This window comes from Podarcis vaucheri (assembly GCF_965113315.1).
Source record: "Podarcis vaucheri genome assembly, chromosome: 3".
In the NCBI taxonomy this organism is placed as follows: domain Eukaryota; kingdom Metazoa; phylum Chordata; class Lepidosauria; order Squamata; family Lacertidae; genus Podarcis; species Podarcis vaucheri.
Genome location: NC_138761.1, coordinates 42,538,502 through 42,557,242, shown reverse-complemented (window position 1 = coordinate 42,557,242; position 18,741 = coordinate 42,538,502). Strand labels below are relative to the sequence as shown.

At 42.4% G+C, this 18,741-nt stretch overlaps 1 protein-coding gene across 3 annotated transcripts in view; it reads right to left on the bottom strand.

Moving 5' to 3' along the window:
- The window catches only part of STRN (striatin), a 56,694-nt gene extending 38,404 nt beyond the window's left edge, over window positions 1-18,290 (bottom strand). Inside the window, exons 1-5 of one of the 3 annotated variants that reach the window (XM_082215019.1) lie at window positions 17,837-18,290; window positions 6,462-6,565; window positions 3,362-3,435; window positions 2,503-2,581; window positions 1,293-1,460 (exon numbers count right to left, since the gene is read on the bottom strand). In XM_082215019.1, the coding sequence (XP_082071145.1) occupies window positions 1,293-1,460; window positions 2,503-2,581; window positions 3,362-3,435; window positions 6,462-6,565; window positions 17,837-18,130 (719 nt within the window). In that variant the 5' untranslated portion in view covers window positions 18,131-18,290. The remainder of the gene's footprint in view (window positions 1-1,292; window positions 1,461-2,502; window positions 2,582-3,361; window positions 3,436-6,461; window positions 6,566-17,836) is intronic. The other 2 variants (XM_082215021.1, XM_082215020.1) reach the window with 2 other exon arrangements.
- Between the last annotated feature and the right edge of the window lie 451 nt (window positions 18,291-18,741).

Genomic DNA, 18,741 nt, shown 5'->3' with positions numbered 1-18,741 from the left:
TACAAATGTTTACAACAATGCTTCAAAGTCAATTTGAAAATCAGAAATGTTACACGGGCTAGGCTTTATTACTGCACACTGTGCATCAGATAGCAGAACAATGCAGTCCCCCCAACTTTTTACTTAACTTGCAAAGGAAAGGTAACATCATTAAACTAAAGAAGCAGGTATTAAAATGAGAACTGGTACCCCACACAAGGCTACACCCGGTTTCATTTGTTTTTCTTCTGCCATATATGTTAATGACAAAGTGCATCTTTTACATCCACGGCAAACACTGGAAATCCTAGATGTTAATACAAAGGTTAATTATTTTAGTGTCCCCTGCTGAGTTCAGTCATGCTGAGCTGTGGTACTTATCTTTCATAGCACCAGTGTGCTGATCTGAAGTAGTGAACCATTTCTTTCAGTAAACATTATGAAACATGTGTGAGTAAGATTATAACTGTCAAACTATCAAGATAATGTTTCCACTGATGGATTCAATATCTTCCAGGATACATCCCAAGTCCACATGATGCTCTTGAGTGCAAAAGTTTTCACTGGGATCTGTACATTAGCAAATACATTGACTTGCATAAAATTGTTCATGGACAGAACAAGTAATTCTTCTTTAAGGAAGCATTATGACATTTTTACATCACCTTAGAAAGCAGCAATTTTTTAAAAAAATGCTCTTGAAAATGTTTTCTTGTCTTTTGTTATTTATCCCTGCTGATTTAGAACTAGTCTCATAATAGTAAATAAGAACACACTCTTATCAACAGAGTTGTCACCAAAGAAAAATAAAGAATTCCACAGGAGTGGAATCCCCTGAACCCAAAGTTCATATGAACAATTTAAGTCTTTTCTCCCTCCAGTTTCCATCCAAATCTGCTCCATCAGCAAAATTACTAACATACATTGTGAAACTCAATTGTTGTGTTTGCAGTTTGGGATGCAAGCAGCATGTTACATCTCAGGACATGACACTTCTTTCAAGACTTGCATAATATCTGCTTAGAAGAACAGGCTACTCACAAACCTAACAATGTCCTAAATTGAGCTTGATGTAACCTACTAGAGTACTTAAAAAAAAAAGGAGTCCACTAATTTTCCTAGACTAAGCAAATTTAGTTCCCTGACACTTAGCTTACAAGGAACAGAATGAAAAATTCAGCAAATATACACACAAAGTTGAAATGTAATAAACTGGTGCAGTATATGACACCACTGGAAAATGTACTTAAGTACATTATGTTCAAAAGCATAATTTTTACCACTGGAAGCATCCCACTGTCAAAAGCACTTACCCAATCATCACCTTTTCTTTAATCTCAGCATCTGTGCCGTTCACCATTGATTCTTGGTTTTTGTCATTTTCCCTGTCTGGGCCATCACCTGAGAGACCCAGTAAAGTTCGTACCCGCTTTGACTTCACATCCAGTATGGTGTCAGTGTATCCCACCTCTTGCAGATATCTGTATATATAGAAACCATGTCAATTGCTCGTGAGCTGTCAGCAAAGATGTTACAGTCAATCACCACAATCCACCCAAAATCAACCAATAGATTGTGGTAAGAAGAAGAATGTAGCTGTGTGCTGACACAACAGGCTTACAAATCTTCTTGTGCCAGTTTCAGAGGGGATTGTCTCTTGCAGTACCAGTCTCTACAGTCCCCAAGAAAGGCAAAGAGCTCTGCTGTCTGCATATACACAATACTTTATTCATTATACTTGCCAAAAGAAACAAAAGTTCTCCGTGCATTTTCAACCCATTTTTTTCATAAATACAGTTACTTTTATATAGGCAACTCTTTATAAGAAATTTTCCAAAATCAAAACCAATGCCTTACCAAAGCGTTCTTGGCCATTAGGCAAGTTTATAAGAATTTGTGTTCTCTCAACTGTCTATTCTACCAAACAGCATTTCCTTCTAGCTTCCCTTCTCACATGAATACTGCCTTACAATAAAGTCAGAAATTGATTAAATTTGCTTTTAATCTTTTTGCAATCCTTAAACTTTTGAGCAAAAAGGTTTCAAACATTATTGCAATGACCACAAAGAATAAATATTGTCATGCTTCTGACTTCCCTCACCTGTCACCCAGCCCTGTTGGTCAGTTCCAGTAAACTCAAGGCTCTTGGTGAAAGGAGTTCCAGTTCTCTCAATCTAGAACCAGAAGTTCCAAACAGGAACACTTAACATGGGGTTTTCAAGTGGGGAGGAGTGGAATGAGCAGCCTTCCATACCCAATCCTTATTGCTATCAGGACAGCGCAGAACTAATTTAAGAACCATCCTTCAAGTGTGACACACTTTAACCCCTCCCTATTTTTCTCATCACAAGCTATTCAAGTTTTAATCAATACCTCATCCTGCCTTCGTTATAATTTTGCTATCTATCCTCAGGGAAGAAGCATAGCTCAGCAGGAGAGCATGTGCTTTGTCTGTAAAAAGGTCCAAGGTTCAGTCCCAGATAGGAAAGACGCTCATCTGAAACCCATTTTTAGGTCACTTACTGTCTGAGTAGCTGTCGTCCTTGTTTCCATATTAGCTGACTAGTTGGCTGTGACTGAACTTCAGTTTCATTCCCTTCATCTGAAATATTAAAACCAATATAGTTTTGAAACCTGCTTTTCGTAAGCAGTCTTGTACATTATAGCATGCTTTAAAAAATAAAATAGTTACACTCTCTTAATTATTTATATCTGTAGAATAATGTACGTTTAATTCCTATATATCTGTGTTTTTGCAAGGATCTATACAACACAGGAGAACAAATGCAAACTGTACATAAGAATTCAGAACAGGAACATAAAAAGTTGTGATAAGTTTAACAACAGTATACCTTCTCCACCTGTTCACAAAGTGTCACATTCCCTCAAAAAGAGAAAGAAACCAAGTTGCTTTCGGTAATGAGGAAATTTTGAAACAATGGGTGCATATGCAGCATGCCAGCACAGGACAATACTTAGCTACTAAGTATTTTCCTAATGTAACTTTCCTTAAATCTCCCACTAAGGACAGAAGGGCCAGCAAACTGTTTGTTAAGAGAGCACAAGAATTAAAACCAACAATAAGCATCCTCCTTCACATTGTTTTATATATTATGGGTCTGGCAGCATACAGGTGGTTTAATTTTAAGCCAAGAGGACAACAGCTATGAAGGCTAAGGTTAAATTTAGACAGACTTAATTGGAGAGAGAGAGAGGGAGATTTGCACGTGAAGAGACAGAGGATGTGCAGGGCCAGTAGTCATACCCAACCCCTCAAAGCCTTCTATTACATACATATCAGACTAAGCCAATACATTTCACAAAACGGCAGCTTTTTCTCTTTTGCCCAGTCTCGTTTTCCTTCACACAAATCAACCCTTACCTGAATCATAGTTAGGAGGCTTCATGTCTCCCTGATTCAGCTCTGTGCCATATTTTAACTTGTGGTATTTAGCTCTATAAAGGAAAAGAAAAGGAGTAAATTAGTGTGTGAAAATGCTACCTGTCCTTTAGAAAGAGGACATGAAAATATTTTGCTCCCACTTGTTTCTTCAGTGTAAAATACATGCATTTTTCCTAGAAATGCCTTCTCTAAATCATTCTTTTTTAAACATCAGAAGCATAATGAGCCTTTGCTGTTGTTTTTCGTCATTCATATATGCTTGGCATATGAATTACTAACAATGGGCAAATTAATCTCACAAGGCCGGCTCCTACTGAAAGGACCAGTTTAGTTTGCCAAACCTGCAATCTAAAGACCTGAAAAATCCAATCCAGCTGTGCTTACCAAGTCTGCCAAACATGCAGGAGTTGCTGCCAAACCAAGAGACATAAACAAGCAATGCTGCCAGGAAAAGCACTGAGGCAGGAGATCTCTCAAGGAGAAGGTTCTAATCTCGCACTGACCAGAAACATAACCCAAAAGGCCTACATAAAAATATGGGTATCGGGGGTTTTTTAGTACAGTATAGTACTTAAGGTATGAAAGTGAGTGAGACTGATTGTGGGCATGTATGACATATAAAAAGATGGGTGTCTTTTAAGGGATATTGTTACATTTTAATCTCCTGACAATGTTAGCACTGAAATACACAAGAGCAGCTTTGAAATGTACTAGAACAGATATAGTACTGCAACTTGCTGGAGCATCCTGGGAGCAGTGCTCTGCTCACAGAAACTCTGGATCCAACACAATGCATAATAATTTATCAATGTGTTACTCACAAGACCAACAACATAGGGCAGAATCCAAAGAGCCACGCAGCTACTTCTGTGCTCTCATGGAAAGTGAACTTTTAAATTAAACAGTTCCCTCTAATGGAACTTGAAAATTACAGAGGCAGTTTATGACAGCATCACAATCTGCTGCTCCAAGTCAACATTTCTATTTGGTTAGCTCAAGTCCACAGGCTTGCTGAAAGTAGCTCTTTGGGTCCCAAATTATAAAGTGTTTTTAAAAAAACAAACCACTTCTAGAAATTGTGTCCTTTATGCATCTTCAAAATATTCAGTAAAAGCAGTCACCCTAAATGACCCCAAAGGAATTGGTCAATTTGAGAGTTCACACAAGCAATATAAGTTTCCTGCCTGGAGACCATCTGAACATAACTGCTACCTGTTTGTCTATCACAGAGGTAATGCCAGTTTCAGTTTGGCGGTAACCAGAAAGCAGCAATTTTGGATATAAATGGGAATATAAACAATAAACTAAACCTAAACTAAGCTATATTAGAGCATTCTGGGTTTAGGCATTAGAAAAGATAGAACAACAATACCAAAGCTTGCACTTTCCTTGATTGCTGCAACTCAAAGTTTTCCACAACACAGAGATAGACCAGTCACCTAACGATCATGCAAAATGCAGAACTAGCCAACATCCTGGAAAATGGTGGGAGACAGGTGTTCAAATCTCCGTTCATCCATGAAGTTCAGTAGGTGGCCTTGGCTAGCTCTCAGCAGCTCCTACTTCAAAGGGTCGTGATGAGGGGGGAAAGTGTCCCCCTCCAAGCAGCCAAGAAAGCTTCTCCCAATGGTTATAGGGTTCTGTTGAATGGGGTGGACTATAGCACGACGAACTGAGGAAGGAAGTGGGTATCTGAAAACTGGACGGAGCACCTTCTGAAAGGTTTTGTGAGGTGGACATTTCTCTGAATCCAGCCCTAGTTTCTGGGAAGGAAGCAAAGTGCTCCACACTGGGCAAAAGATTCCTGCATCGCAGGTGGTTGGACTCAATGTCCCTTGTGGTCCCTTCCAACTCTACGGTTTCTATGATTCTATTTTTTTCTTAGTTATTTCCCACATCACCTGACAGCTTGTGTGCTTTTTGAAGCCTTTTCTGGACTGGTAATTTTTTTAAAGTCTCATTATGCCCTAGGTCTTTTCCCAAACACAGTTCAGCTGCAAGTCAGCAATGAGCAGCTCAACTGCATCAATATAGCAGTTCAATTGATTTATTCTGATACAGGATGCACATTTGTCAACACCGTCTTATAAACAAGTGCACTGGTCAGCTGTCTGGCTTAAATGCACATTAGTAATTTATTTGTTGACTTTCCCATCTTGACTTAGCCTCTTCTCATTTTATTGTGGATTTTAGCACATCAAGATAACTTGTAAATTACATTGTGGAAATTAAAATAACTGATTGATTCCTTACATACCATATCTATATTTTCTGCATCTTCAGACTGACTATTCAACACTTTCTGTTCTTCTCGGTGCATTTAGTTTACCAGACATTTTTAAAATAACTTGACACATGGGCTCTGCTCCCTCTCTCTCATCAGGAAAGAGTTTAAGTCAAGCCTCACGGATGGGCAACAATATTAATATCTATAAAGTTAAGTATGGCTGAGGTTTTTGGCAAAATTATATTTTCTGCTGGAAAAGCCTGCACTTAGCTACAGGCTGTTTTGTGGTGAAGGCAGCGGCGTAGCGTGAGTTCTCAGCACCCGGGGCAACGCAAGTAATTTGCGCCCCCTAACCCGGGGCAAGGCAAGTAATTTGCGCCCCCCCTAACCCGCGAGTTGCCGCTGGCGCTGCCGCCCAAACGACTCCGCTTGCCCGGAGGAGGAGGGGGGCAGAGAGGCGAGGAAAATGCAACTGCCCAGCAGCTGCAGCAGCACCGGCGGAGGCGGGGCTGTGAAGAGGGGCTGCCTGGCGTGTCCTCCGCGGCGAGCGCTGAGAGCCGCTGCCTGCCGGGCGCCTTCAGCCCGGACGCGCGCACAGCTCGTCGGTTCCGCGAGACATGCAGCTCCGCTACAGCCTGCGCCCGAGGCTCTTCGGCGACTCCGGAGGCAGCGAGCGCGCCCCCCCCAGATGTTGCGCCCGGTGCGGCCGGCACCCCTGGCACCCCCCACGCTACGCCACTGGGTGAAGGCATGAATAGAGACTGGAAGGTCAGTGTTGTTGCCTTTCCAAGACTGAGAAGCAGTTCCTATACTCACAGTTAACAATTCAGGGTTTAGAAAACTGGCACATACCTTTCTTGTTTAAGAGCATATTCCAGCATTTTTATTCTCCTCACTAGATCCTTCTTCAAATTCTCTTGACCTTTTCTTTCCCCTTGAAGAAAGGCAATTTGGGCCTGAAAGAGACAATACTTTACATTGCAGTTTTCAAAGGAAAAAACCAACTTGCTTCTCCAAAGACATTCCAGGACAATTTTGCAATCTGAAAGTTAAGCCGTTCTTCAACATGTTACATTGCAAAATAGAGGGTCTGCCCACTTGTAACCAAGCAAGTAACAGTACCTCAAGCAGTGGCAATGCATACACTCCCCACAGCAGACCTCACGTTCTCTAAGCCCTGCCACTTACCAAACGGACATGAATTTCCCTATAGAAAGATTGCTGAGGAGGTTTGCTGGCATTAAATGGTAGGAGTTAATATTTTACTATTTTAAAAGGAAAAGAAAGGAAAGGAGGATTTATTCCTCCCCCCCCCAATATATTTGAAGGAAGATGTAATACTTAATACAAATCAAAGATACACAATAGGAGACCTCTTTTCAGAGTAGGTTTATAGGAAAAGCCTTCACATGATGCAGTCACTATTCTAAGAAAAAGCAACTGAGTCCTAGCACACAGAAAGGTAAAAGGTGGCATTATAATGCCACATGGTCAATAGTTTTAGGCTGTGTCCACACATTTAAAGCATATGACTTATGCCAAAGAATCCTGTAGCTTACCCCTCACAGATCTACAATTCCCTGCACCCTGTACAAATTACCTTCCCAGAATAATTTGGGAGAAACCATATGCTTTAAACATGCTTCAGATGTATGGTGTGCCTGCGGCTGTAATCACCATACATGGACTAAACCTTAAGCGTTTGTAAGGTAGTTATTAGCATGGGAAGACATGGTTTAACTGCAACATGACAAGCAGTGCATCAGTGATAAGCCAGCTTCAAAGGCTTTCATAAACAGCTGTACAGTGTACTGTGTATCTCTGGCAATAATGAAGCAAACTGTAAACCCGGTAATAAACTTTTTTTAAAAAATAGCAGTAGGAGGAAAAGCTGCAAACCACAATATAGTAGGCTGGCCTAACCATCAAGTGCCTGGTTGCGCACAAGATGCCTAAACCAAATCAGACTTTAGTATTTAGTACTGTATTAGGTATTTTAACAGAAGGAATGCAAACTGAAATGTACTAGGACTAACAGCCCCTTAAGGTAGTTTTGCAGCCACTCCCAAGGCTGCTCGCGACATTCCAGTTTATACACACACCCTAGAAACATTACCAACAGGTTTTGCAAAGGCTTCTTGGCTATAAGGTCACCGCTCAGTCAGTTGCAGCAATTCCTAAAGGCCTGGAAGGGGGGAAGGGATGGAGCAGGGATACTGAATTGCTTTAGTCACTGCGTGGGGGGCGGGGGCAGGGGAGAGCATGTCTTCTCCTTTTGTTCCAGTCCGACCTCAGTCAATAATATCAAAGGTAAAATACACCTTAGAATCTCTCTCAGCTCAGTATTGTGGGATGAGGGTGGGGAGAGAAGATTTATGGATCCTAAGAATTTCAGAATTAAAACAAAGGTTTAAAGGGCAAAACAATCTAACCAAGTCTCGTTAAAATTTCATTTATTAAAGCACACATGTGTTTACAGCCCAAGCTTTAAGATCCAGCATTCCTTATACAGTTCATATAATCACAGAATTGTACAAGGGTCATCTAGTCTAACCACTTGCAATGTAGGAATCACAACTAAAGCATCTCTGACAGATGGCCCTCCAACCTCTGTTTAAAAACCTCCATTAAAGGAGAGTCTACTCCCTTCCAACGGAGTCTCCTCCACTGTCAAACAGCTCTTACAGTCAGAGAAATCTTCCTAATGTTTACTTGGGCTCTCCATTCTCATAGTTAGAATAAACTGGTTCAATCCTGCCCTCTGGAGCAGGAGAAAACAAGTTTGCTCCATCTTCCATGAGACAGCACTTCAGATATTTGAAGATGGCTATCATATCACCTCTCTATCTCTTCTTTTACAGGATAAACCTATCTAACTCCCTCAACTGTTCCTCATAAGGCTTGGTTTCCAGACACATTCTAGCTTGCCAATTGTTGGTATCCAGCTGTCTCAAGAGACAATGGAGTGTGCCTCTGGGGCCCACTCAAGTCAAACCGCTGGAGAATCACAGCACCTGCAGAGACCAGTAACCTATAACTGCTGCCTCTCATGTTGTTTTTGCTGTGTAGGCAAAACCAAAGTGACCTCCTATGGAGCGTAAGCCTGTGCAGCATGTATGGAGGTCCTGGCTCCCCATATGATAAGACCTCCTTCTCAACCTCGCTGATGGAAAGCAGAGCAATACATTCTGCACCAGCCTGGCTGCAGGAGTTGCTGGAAGGAGATGTACAAGACACCATTCAACTGTTTTAGGGACTCGACTCTGGATTTGTGTAGGCTAAGCCTTTTCCTCTCCCAAAGATATCCCAAGGCTTAGGATCAGAGTTTTCCTTATCCTAGATTGGCTACCTTTCCAGGTTTACAAGCTCCATCTGCCCCATGCTCGTCAATACCCTTCTTAAATTGTGGTGCCCAGAATTGGACACAAGACTCCTGGTGTGGTCTGACCAAGGCAGAATAGGGCGGTACTTTTACTACACTTCTGTTGACACTATACTTCCATTGATGCAGCCTAAAATAGCATTAGCTTTTTTGCTGCTGCACTCACTGTTGGCTCATGTTAAACTTGTGGCCTATCAGTTTTCAAAGCAAATTACTTTCATATGGGGATACTCAGAAAGAAAAACTAAGATCTATCACTGTGTTTCCAATCTTCTCCACCACGTACCATGCTGCTAGTTCTATAAACACAGGGTTGGACTGAATTGTTGCTGCACATCGTGCTTTTCCCATCCTTTCTAACTTAAAGAGTTGTTGGCCCAGTTAGGACAGACATGCACCTGCAGATGTGATAGCAATAACAGCTGCAGACTTGAGTGCACAGATCAAGGCTCCCAACAACTTTGTACTTCCAAAGTACCATATTTTTCACTCTATAAGACGCACCAGACCATAAGACGCACCTAGTTTTTGGAGGAGGAAAACAAGAAAAAATATATTCTGAATCTCAGAAGCCAGAACAGCAAGAGGGATCGCTGTGCAGTGAAAGCAGCAATCCCTCTTGCTGTTCTGGCTTCTGGGATAGCTGCGCAGCCTGCATTCACTCCATAAGACGCACACACATTTCCCCTTACTTTTTAGGAGGGAAAAAGTGAGTCTTATAGAGCAAAAAAATACGGTAATTTTGGAAAATAAACAACACTGTACAAAATTTGAAAATGAAGCTCTCTCTTAATCAATAGCAAGGAATTTGCCTGAAACATGTTGCTAATGAAATAGTGTGAAGGCGGACTTAAACATTGATTGCCACTGTTTATCTGGGGCCCAGGAACCACTTGGGACACACAGAACCTAATCCCACATTTAGTTCCTTTAAGGTCTGAGTTGTGGCAATGAAATCTTGAAGCTATTTAGTCAGAATCTTCAACCCCAAAAAGACAGATTAAATGAGACACAAACAAGAATCATCCCTTTATTTCATACTAAAAGTAAGGCTTAGTAGGCTATCACCCTAAATCTCTTTAAAAAAAAAAACTTTCACTTTATGTCTTGAAAACTTGTTGCACAACCTGAACTGATAAGACTAATACATTTCTGAGGCTTTCGCCATCTTTTGCTGCACTCAATCTTTTTTCCAAATCGGATTCCATATTTAGCCAAATGCATACAGGCATGTGTGCACATATACATACACACATATGCACATACTATGCATTTAATTGTGCTCTAGACAATTAATCATTTCTGCAATAAAGTTAAGGGGGGGGAGAGAGAGAATCACATGACTGGAGTGCTATCAATGCTGTTTGCCAGCAGTGTGTTTATTATATATAGCCTGAAGGACTGTGGTATTATTAGAACAGGCGATGATTACAAAAACAAAACAGAAGATAGAATAAATTGCAATCCAAACAGTTGATGCAAAAGCTTCAAATACATTTGCATTTTAAGTCAAGACAGAAGATTTTGAATGATGTGGAGCACACTTTATTGACAGCTTTGGCTTGGATCAGGTAGTTGTGTGTGTTTTTTCAAAGTGTCACATTGGAAAGGGGGAAAGTGCATTAAATTGCTCAGGTTATAGCATCTTTCTCATTCTGCATCTGTACTGGAACAGTTCTAAAGATGTTTTATCACTTACTGTCTCCCACTCTGCGCTCATTTGGGAGGAAGGGTGGGATATAAATTTAATAAATAAAATCAAATAAACAAAACATCAATAGCAAGTATATGCCAGAGCAGCATTAAATCACAAACTGATACAAGCCCCATTTTCAGTTGTGCTTAAAAACTGGTGGGTCTAGATAGGGGCATGTACCTCCATCAGGCAGAAACCCCAATGTGAGCTAGCAATAAGAAGAGGGATGCAGATTTGGAACTACCCTGGTGGATACATGTGTGGAAAGCTTATTCTAAGTGCAGCTTTCCCATGATGATCTCTTGGATCAACCAATGATTCTCCCACCTATCTAAGAGTATAGTTTGCAATCTACAGGGAACCAGGCAGAGGGCCTTTTCGGTGGTGGCGCCCGCCCTGTGGAATGCCCTCCCATCGGATGTCAAGGTGATGGACAACTACCTGACATTCAGAAGACATCTTAAGGCGGCCCTATTCAGGGAAGCTTTTAATGTATGATATTTTAGTGTTTTTTGGTTTCTGTGGAAGCCGCCCAGAGTGGCTGGGGAAACCCAGCCAGATGGGTGGGGTACAAATAATGAATTATTATTATTATTATTATTATTATTATTTTGCAGAGCATTCAGAGCCCCTCAGACTTAAAGGGCTGTGATCAATGAAGTGTTCAGGTTTAAATCTCCAGTTTTTATTGTATTCAATTCTAGTAGCCCTTTTCATATGTTTTTGCATACAAAATGCAGCTTTTGCACAGCACCTGCGCAAGGCATTAATATCGTTTGAAGGTTTACCTGAAAATCAATTAACAGTCTGGGTTAGATCCAGAGTTCTCATGAGCAGGGATGGCCCAAGACATTATGCTGCCACAGGCGGAATAGGAAATAGCACCTCAACCCCACATCAAGGTGCAAGGCTGGCCAACTGATTTTGGTACCCGAGACAGAAAATTTCATTAAGTGCCTCTCCCTCAGAGTACATACACAATAAAAATTAACCAGGTAACTAACCACTTCCTGCCCATTCATGACACCCAAAATCAGCTGCCTGAGGTAACCATGCTCATGGGACACTCTCAATGAAGGAAAGGGAAGGCAATTGTTACTGATTCCTCCTTTCCCCTACAGTGCTTCTCAGAAGGATAGTGTGGCCCCCTAGAAAAGGATGGGATACACTGCTGGGGGAATCAATACAAATCACCTCCTCGCTTCATCCATTGGGAGCCTCTGCTGGATCTCCATCCCTTCCACAAATGGAAGAAGCCGTTCCATTAGTGGAGGGACAAGTCTGAACAAGGGTCAGTACAAAATAATTCAATAATGGAAAGGATTACTACTTGACTGATCCTAATATGCATATTATGAGAAACAAAGACGATATGGCAATTTGAGTTTTCAGTATATGTGCTGCTGTGCAAAACACACACACACAAATCTGCTTCATTTTTTAAAGCACAGGAAAGCATTAACCCAAATCTATCTTTGATAAATGTGTGCTGGTTTCCTACACCCACAGAGTTTATAAAAGAATTCATAAAAGGCTATTTTTTCTCATATTTTTAAAATGATAAAAAAACTAAAGAAAGTCAAAGGTTGTAATTACAGTATCAGTTTCTAGGTACCTTAAGTGCCTCTCAGTGTTGGCCTGCCCATTGAAGGAAGTCAACTTTGAATGGATTTCTCATATATGCCTGCTGATTGAGGTGTGGCAGGTAGTAATCAGACAGAAGGCTTTTTGAGTGATGGCAACTTGCTGGTGAAATTCTGCTGTCTTTTTTTGCCAGGTGGAAGAAAGCTTTTTTTAAAAAAACATATTTATCCTTGAAAAATGGCAGTGCTTTTCCCTGGTGTTTTTAATATTTGTTGGGATACTGTGTTGTTTTGTATTTTATATGGATGGTTCACCTTTTTTTGTAAGCTACTCTGTGAAAGAGTGAGGGATAAATGCATTAAGTAAATAAACAGGGCAATACCGTTTGCATGAGCCGTCTTCTGTTCTGCTTTCTAAAGAGGAAGTAACCCTTTGCTTGATTGTGTACAGGAGCACACTGTTAGTAGGCTCTACTCTGGTAATAAATACACCATTCCAACATAGGGTCATAAACTTCTACCAAAAACTCATTTTCTCGTCACCGAAGCAAAAGCAGCCATCAAGAGAATTTTTTTTTTAAAGACATAAATTACTATTCACTTGTGACCAAAGACTGCTTAAACCAAGCAGTGTTCTCAAAAACCATTGCTATTATGGTATGAGAATTTCCCACTCCCACAAACAGTGGGACAAACAGTACATCTACATTTATAGTACCATCTGCCTATAATCTACAGAGCGCTATTTCTAGAGGAGGAAAATTAACTTTCAGATGTCACCTTTCCAATCTGATGTACTTTCCCAAGGAGAAAATAAAATAAAATCTGCACAATTAGCAGTTGCTCCAGCAGAACCTTTCAAGATTCTATCTCCAGTGTTGACTGTTACTTTATTCCATTTCATTCTTGAATCTTTAGGAGGTAGAGAAATTCTATGCAGTGCTCAGAAAGCAGGCCCACTTCGGGAGAACTTAATCCTAAATAAATGTGCATAGAACTGCATTTAGTCTCAGAGATGCTTTAACTTCAAAAGAATATCATTGTATTATGATGGCAGTAAATCAACCACAGCAATCCTGAAAGCTACTTCTGGTAATTTAGAAAATCCTGTGGACTTGGGATCTCCCAGAAATAAGAAGATCTCAAAGCCATCTGCCTGAAGTTTTAAAACTGATCATGTAGCATGGGGATTTGCCATTCCCCAGAAAATAGGAGTCCAGCAAAATGTGCCAAACAAGGTATGAGTTTCCTGGATTATAGCCAATTAATATTGAAAGCATTAAGTCTCACTTGCTCATGTAGAATAATTGTGAAAGAGAAACACAGCATAAGCTGAAATATAACATGTGAGATTTCTCTATTTGCATTAGGGGAAGGGATGTAGTTTAGTGGTAGGTATAGTATCTGCCCCCAGGATATCCAGGTAGGTCTGGGAAAGAACCCTGCCTCAAATCCCGGAGAGCTGATGCTAGTCAGTATAGGCAATACTGAACTAGATGGACCAAATAGTAGGCAGTTTCCTATATTCCTAAGTGCACATAATACAAAGAACACAAACATGGACGCACATGTCAGTCAAACCCTATTGTCACTGCCTGAAATGACACTACTCGCCTGCGCAGGCAGTAATATTTAATTTTCCACTGAACTAGATTATCCTGAATCTAGAATGTCAGAGTTTAGAATACCAGAGAAGTGGCAGCTAGTCACAGAACTATTCCACAAATTGCAAGTCATTTACTCTTCACAGGTGAGAAACATAATTTAACCTGATTTTTCACTTCTTAGTTCAATAGGAACATTTGATTTTTTTCTATTTCTACTTGCACACTTTCAATCGTAGGAAGGCAACTAAAAATACTAAGCTTACAACAGATAGACTAGGACTCTTAATTCTGCTATGATTATAGTACCTTGTAGGGTTTTGGGCTATGAAATTTTAACGAACACAATAACCCCATAAGAGAGTACACTTTGCACTACTGTCACTACTTATCTGTCTTGGTAATGTTGCAACACAATCATACCCGTGGCTTTTCTGAAAGCAAATCCTATTGTGTACAATGGGGCTTACTCCTTGGTAAATGTATGAAGGACTGCACCTTTACAGCAAGCTTAACCAGTAGCACTGAGCAAACATGAAGGTACATTCCTCCACTTTTCAATGCTTAAATAATCAGGATCACAATATGGGACGGAAAGTGTGGAAGGCATGCTCATCAAATTTGCAGATGACACCAAACTGGGAGGGGTAGCCAATGCCACAGAAGACAAAATTGGGATTCAAGATGACCATAACAGATTGGAGAACTGGGCCGAAACTAGCAAAATGCATTTCAATAGGGACAAAAGTAAGGTTCTACACCTAGGCAGGAAGAACCAGCTGCACGAATGTAGTACATGTTAAAAGAATCTAGGGATTTTAGTAGACCACAAGTTTAACATTAGTTAATAGTGAGATGCATCAGCAAAAAAAGCTAATGCTATTCTAGATTGCATCAACAAATGTATAGAGTCCTGATCGAGAGAAATAACTTTCCTGCTTTATTCTGCCTTGGTCGGACTACACATGGGAGTACTGCGTCCGGTTCTGGGTGTCATAATTTAAAAAGGATATTGACAAGCTAGAATGTGTGCAGAGGAGGGTGACCAACATGATCAAACCAAGCTTTATGTGGAACAGTTGAGGGAATTGAGTATGCTTAGCCTGGTAAAGACAAGACGAGAGAAGAAATGATAGCTATCTTCAAATATCTAAAGGGCTGCCACCCGGAGGATGGAACAAGCTTGTTTTCTCCTACTCCAGAGGCTAGGAAGCAATGTATTCGAGTTAATGACCCTTGGGGTCCCTTCCAACTCTACAATTCTATGATTCTATGAAAAACATCTAATAGATAAACAAACACTTAAACCAATCAGCAGCACAAACAAAATACAGCAAATGGTAGAGAGAAAGGGTTTATAACCTTATTCTCTGCATACACAAATGCTAGCTAGCAACTACCTATACTAGCATTTATCTGCCCTGCTGTGTTCGATGAAAAGTACATCCTGTTCTCACAGTGGCCAACTATATACCTAGAAGAAGTCTGCAAGCAGGACGGGACAGGACTCCAAGTGTGGTTGTATCATAGCTTTGAAAATGGCATTATGACAGGGCAGTTTTATTTTCAATTCCTTTCTTAATTCTCTCTAGCACAGAATTTAGCAAGGTGTCTTTCTTGGCCAGTCACATGTAAGCATATATGTGAAGTTGCAGTGTTTTGCCCCAATGTGCCTTATACTTGCTTACATGATTCACATTTGCTATTTCAATGCAAATCTGTTATTGATCCTTGATTGTTTTTCCAACCATCTCTGTGGCAAACTACCATCAGCTGTACAGCTAATGAGCATCTCAGAACTCATGCTATCTATGGATGATAGTGAAGTGCACATTTTTTTGCTTCAAATGACACAACAACCTCTCATGTGGAATAATAGCAGAGGCTATTCTACAATATTAGATAACCATGAACCGCTCAATCAGCCTTTGCTCAACCTGAAAAAGGAGACACAGCAGAGATAAGTGCCTTCACCAGGGACTTTATGCAGCCTATGACAAGTTCAGGCTCGAAGACCTACAGGCAGCTCCCGTTTTGGACGCAACCAGTACGTGCGTGATCATGCACAAGTGCACATATCCCGAACCCAGAAGTAACCCAGAAACGTCATAACGACATCACTGAAATATCACTAAAAGGGAGGAACTGGGGGTGGGGTGGGGGCTTTATGCAGGCTTTTCCAATGGGTTTCCAATTTCATATAATTTCACACAAGCACACAATGACCCGGAATGCAATCCCTGCATAAATGGGGAGTTGCCTGTACTACCAAGTCCAAGTTATGTTCGTAGCTTCTTGCACAATCTGGAATGCAGAAGGAATCTTCATCCTGTTGCACTTGTACATTTAAGGCTTTTAAGAACCCACTAAAAATTGAAATACCTAGTAAAGGCCACAGTAATTGAACCACCTGCTGAGCAAAACTCCCACTGTAGCTAGCGTGTCTACTACAGAGCATGCTGTTTGGAGATCTTAAAACCTTCTATCATAAGTGTCAGTGATTCTCCCCCACCTTCCTTCAACTTAGGGTCCAAAGGCTTGTCACAATATCCCAAGATGTAAGAACATGCAGCAAACTCCACACCTTGCAGGTTTTGTCTAATTTTGCACATGTATGCCTATACTGACAGAACATGCATGTGTATATCCTTCCATTCCACTTTCTTTACCAACTAGTCTGACATAAGATTTTTCACACATGGTACAAACACATCAAAGAAGTGCTTCTGAAATGCTTGAGAATCATAAACCTTGCTACAGCTCCTTACAATAGGGAGCCCTGTTTCCATCAGCCAAAGAAACTAAATGCCGCATCAGAAAAAACCCTTACTGACCTCACACTTTCCCCACAATAAACCAACTGCCAAATTTGCATCCCATTCAGCCAGCATATTGTGGGGCTTTGGTGCAACTTTTTTTGCCAGAGAGCTCAAATTGGTATCTGTAAATGATGTTCCCTTTTCTCATTTAATCCCTACAACACCCCTGTGAGGTAAGTTAGGCAGAGAAGCAGCGACTGGCCCCAAGTCACCCAGGGAGCTTCATGGCCATGTGGGAATTTGAACCCAGGTCCTAGACCGACACTCTAACCACTACTGGCCTCCATGAAAGATGGGTGAGTGGGCACAGAGAAACAGGGAGCAGGCCCTTGCCATTTGAATGGAACTGCCTTCAGCAGGTGAGGATATTAATATCACTCTATTTTACAGGACTGTTGTAAGTATTTCTCAGACAATGTATTTCTCAGACAATGTATGTGATGTGCTTTGAAAAATGTTCACACATACTGAGTCAACATTCCAAAACAAAGCTGTTTCACATGCGGGACGCATCAATTCTATATTGGTTAAAGACAACTAACAGACATCACACAAATCTCTGATAATTTCCTTCTCAAAAGGGTAGTACTTGGGAGAGCAACTACCAGATCACATCCTCTCTCCTTTTCTATTCCCATGTGGAGCAAGGAGGCACATACACAACTCATGTTCTGCTGGGACCAAAACCATAATATTATCGAGGCACCAAGCATCTGTGCATCCTACAGGCAAGCCTGACCCAAGCTAACAGTTGTCAAAGGAAGCTCTCCTGTTAGCCCCTTCCTGCCTAACACTAACCAGGGCTTTGCTTCTTTAGAAGAAAGACCCCGCCAGCTTAGACAAGCTAGAAACCCTCCCCAAAACCCCCAGGTTGCGAGTGCGCGCTGACTGTAATCACTCAAGGCAAAGGCGCTCTGCATATGCTCAGAGGCACAGTCATCCTCCACAGTTCCGAGGCTAAACCCTCCAACCGATGGGGAAGAACGGAGAAGAGAGGGATGGGGGAGGGAGGGAGGAGAGAAGAACAGCAGACAGGTCCGGGCGGAGAAGGGGAAGGAAGAGTCGCGCGTGTGGAGATGTTTGCATAGAAGAGGCGGCGGCCCGGACGAGGCGAAAGGCGAAGGGAAAGCGGCCGGACGGTACCTGCAGCTCCGCCCGCTCCGCCTCCCACTCGGCTCTCTCGGCCTCGAAGCGGCCCCACTCGTGCTGCAGGAAGTGCAGGATGCCCGGGACGCTGTACTGAGCCCGCGCCGCAGAGGCCGGAGCCGGGACCGCCGAGGAGCCTCCGGCCGCCGCCGCTACGGCTGCAGCCGCCGCCGCCGCCGCCTCCCCCGGCTCCAGCCCTTGCCCGGCCCCGCCCGGAGGCGGCGGCAGCAGCAGCGCGTTGTTGTTGTTGTTGTTGCTGAAGAAGACCCCGGGCCCCGCCTGCTCGTCCATGGCCGGAGCCGTCGCCGCGGCCCGAGGCCGCCACGCAGTCCCCACCGCCGGGCAGCCCCTGGAGCCGCCGCCGCTGACGACGACGCCGACGACGCCCGCGCCCCGCTAGTCAGGCAGCCGCGTCTCGGTGGAAGCAGCAACAAACTGGGCGCGTCCTGCCCGCCGTCAGACGCCTGACAGCCGCCCCCGCCGGCTGCTACGGCGCCCGGCTAGGGACACGGCAGAGGGAGGGGAACGAGCGTTGAGAGGGCGGGCCCGGGGCATGCTGGGAAATGGAGTTCGTTTTGTTTTCCGTCCGGTTTCTGGAATCGAGAGCGAGGCGCCGAAGGCTATTCTATGCAAGTCGCTAGTCGCAAATGGATTCTGCAACTGCCCTTCCGTACCGTTTTCTCTGCTCAGGATTAAATGGCTGCGAATAGGAGAGAGTTGACTGTGCATCATTCGTGGTCGGGAAGAAAGGAAGCTATGCTGGTGAATTATCACTTAAAAGCTCTGAAGTTTCCTTGAGGACTGAACATGCTACTTCTGAATAGTCTACGGTCGGGTGCACTGGGATTTTAGATATTTAAAATGCAAACATATGTTAAAAGGGGGGGGAGGCTACACGTGCA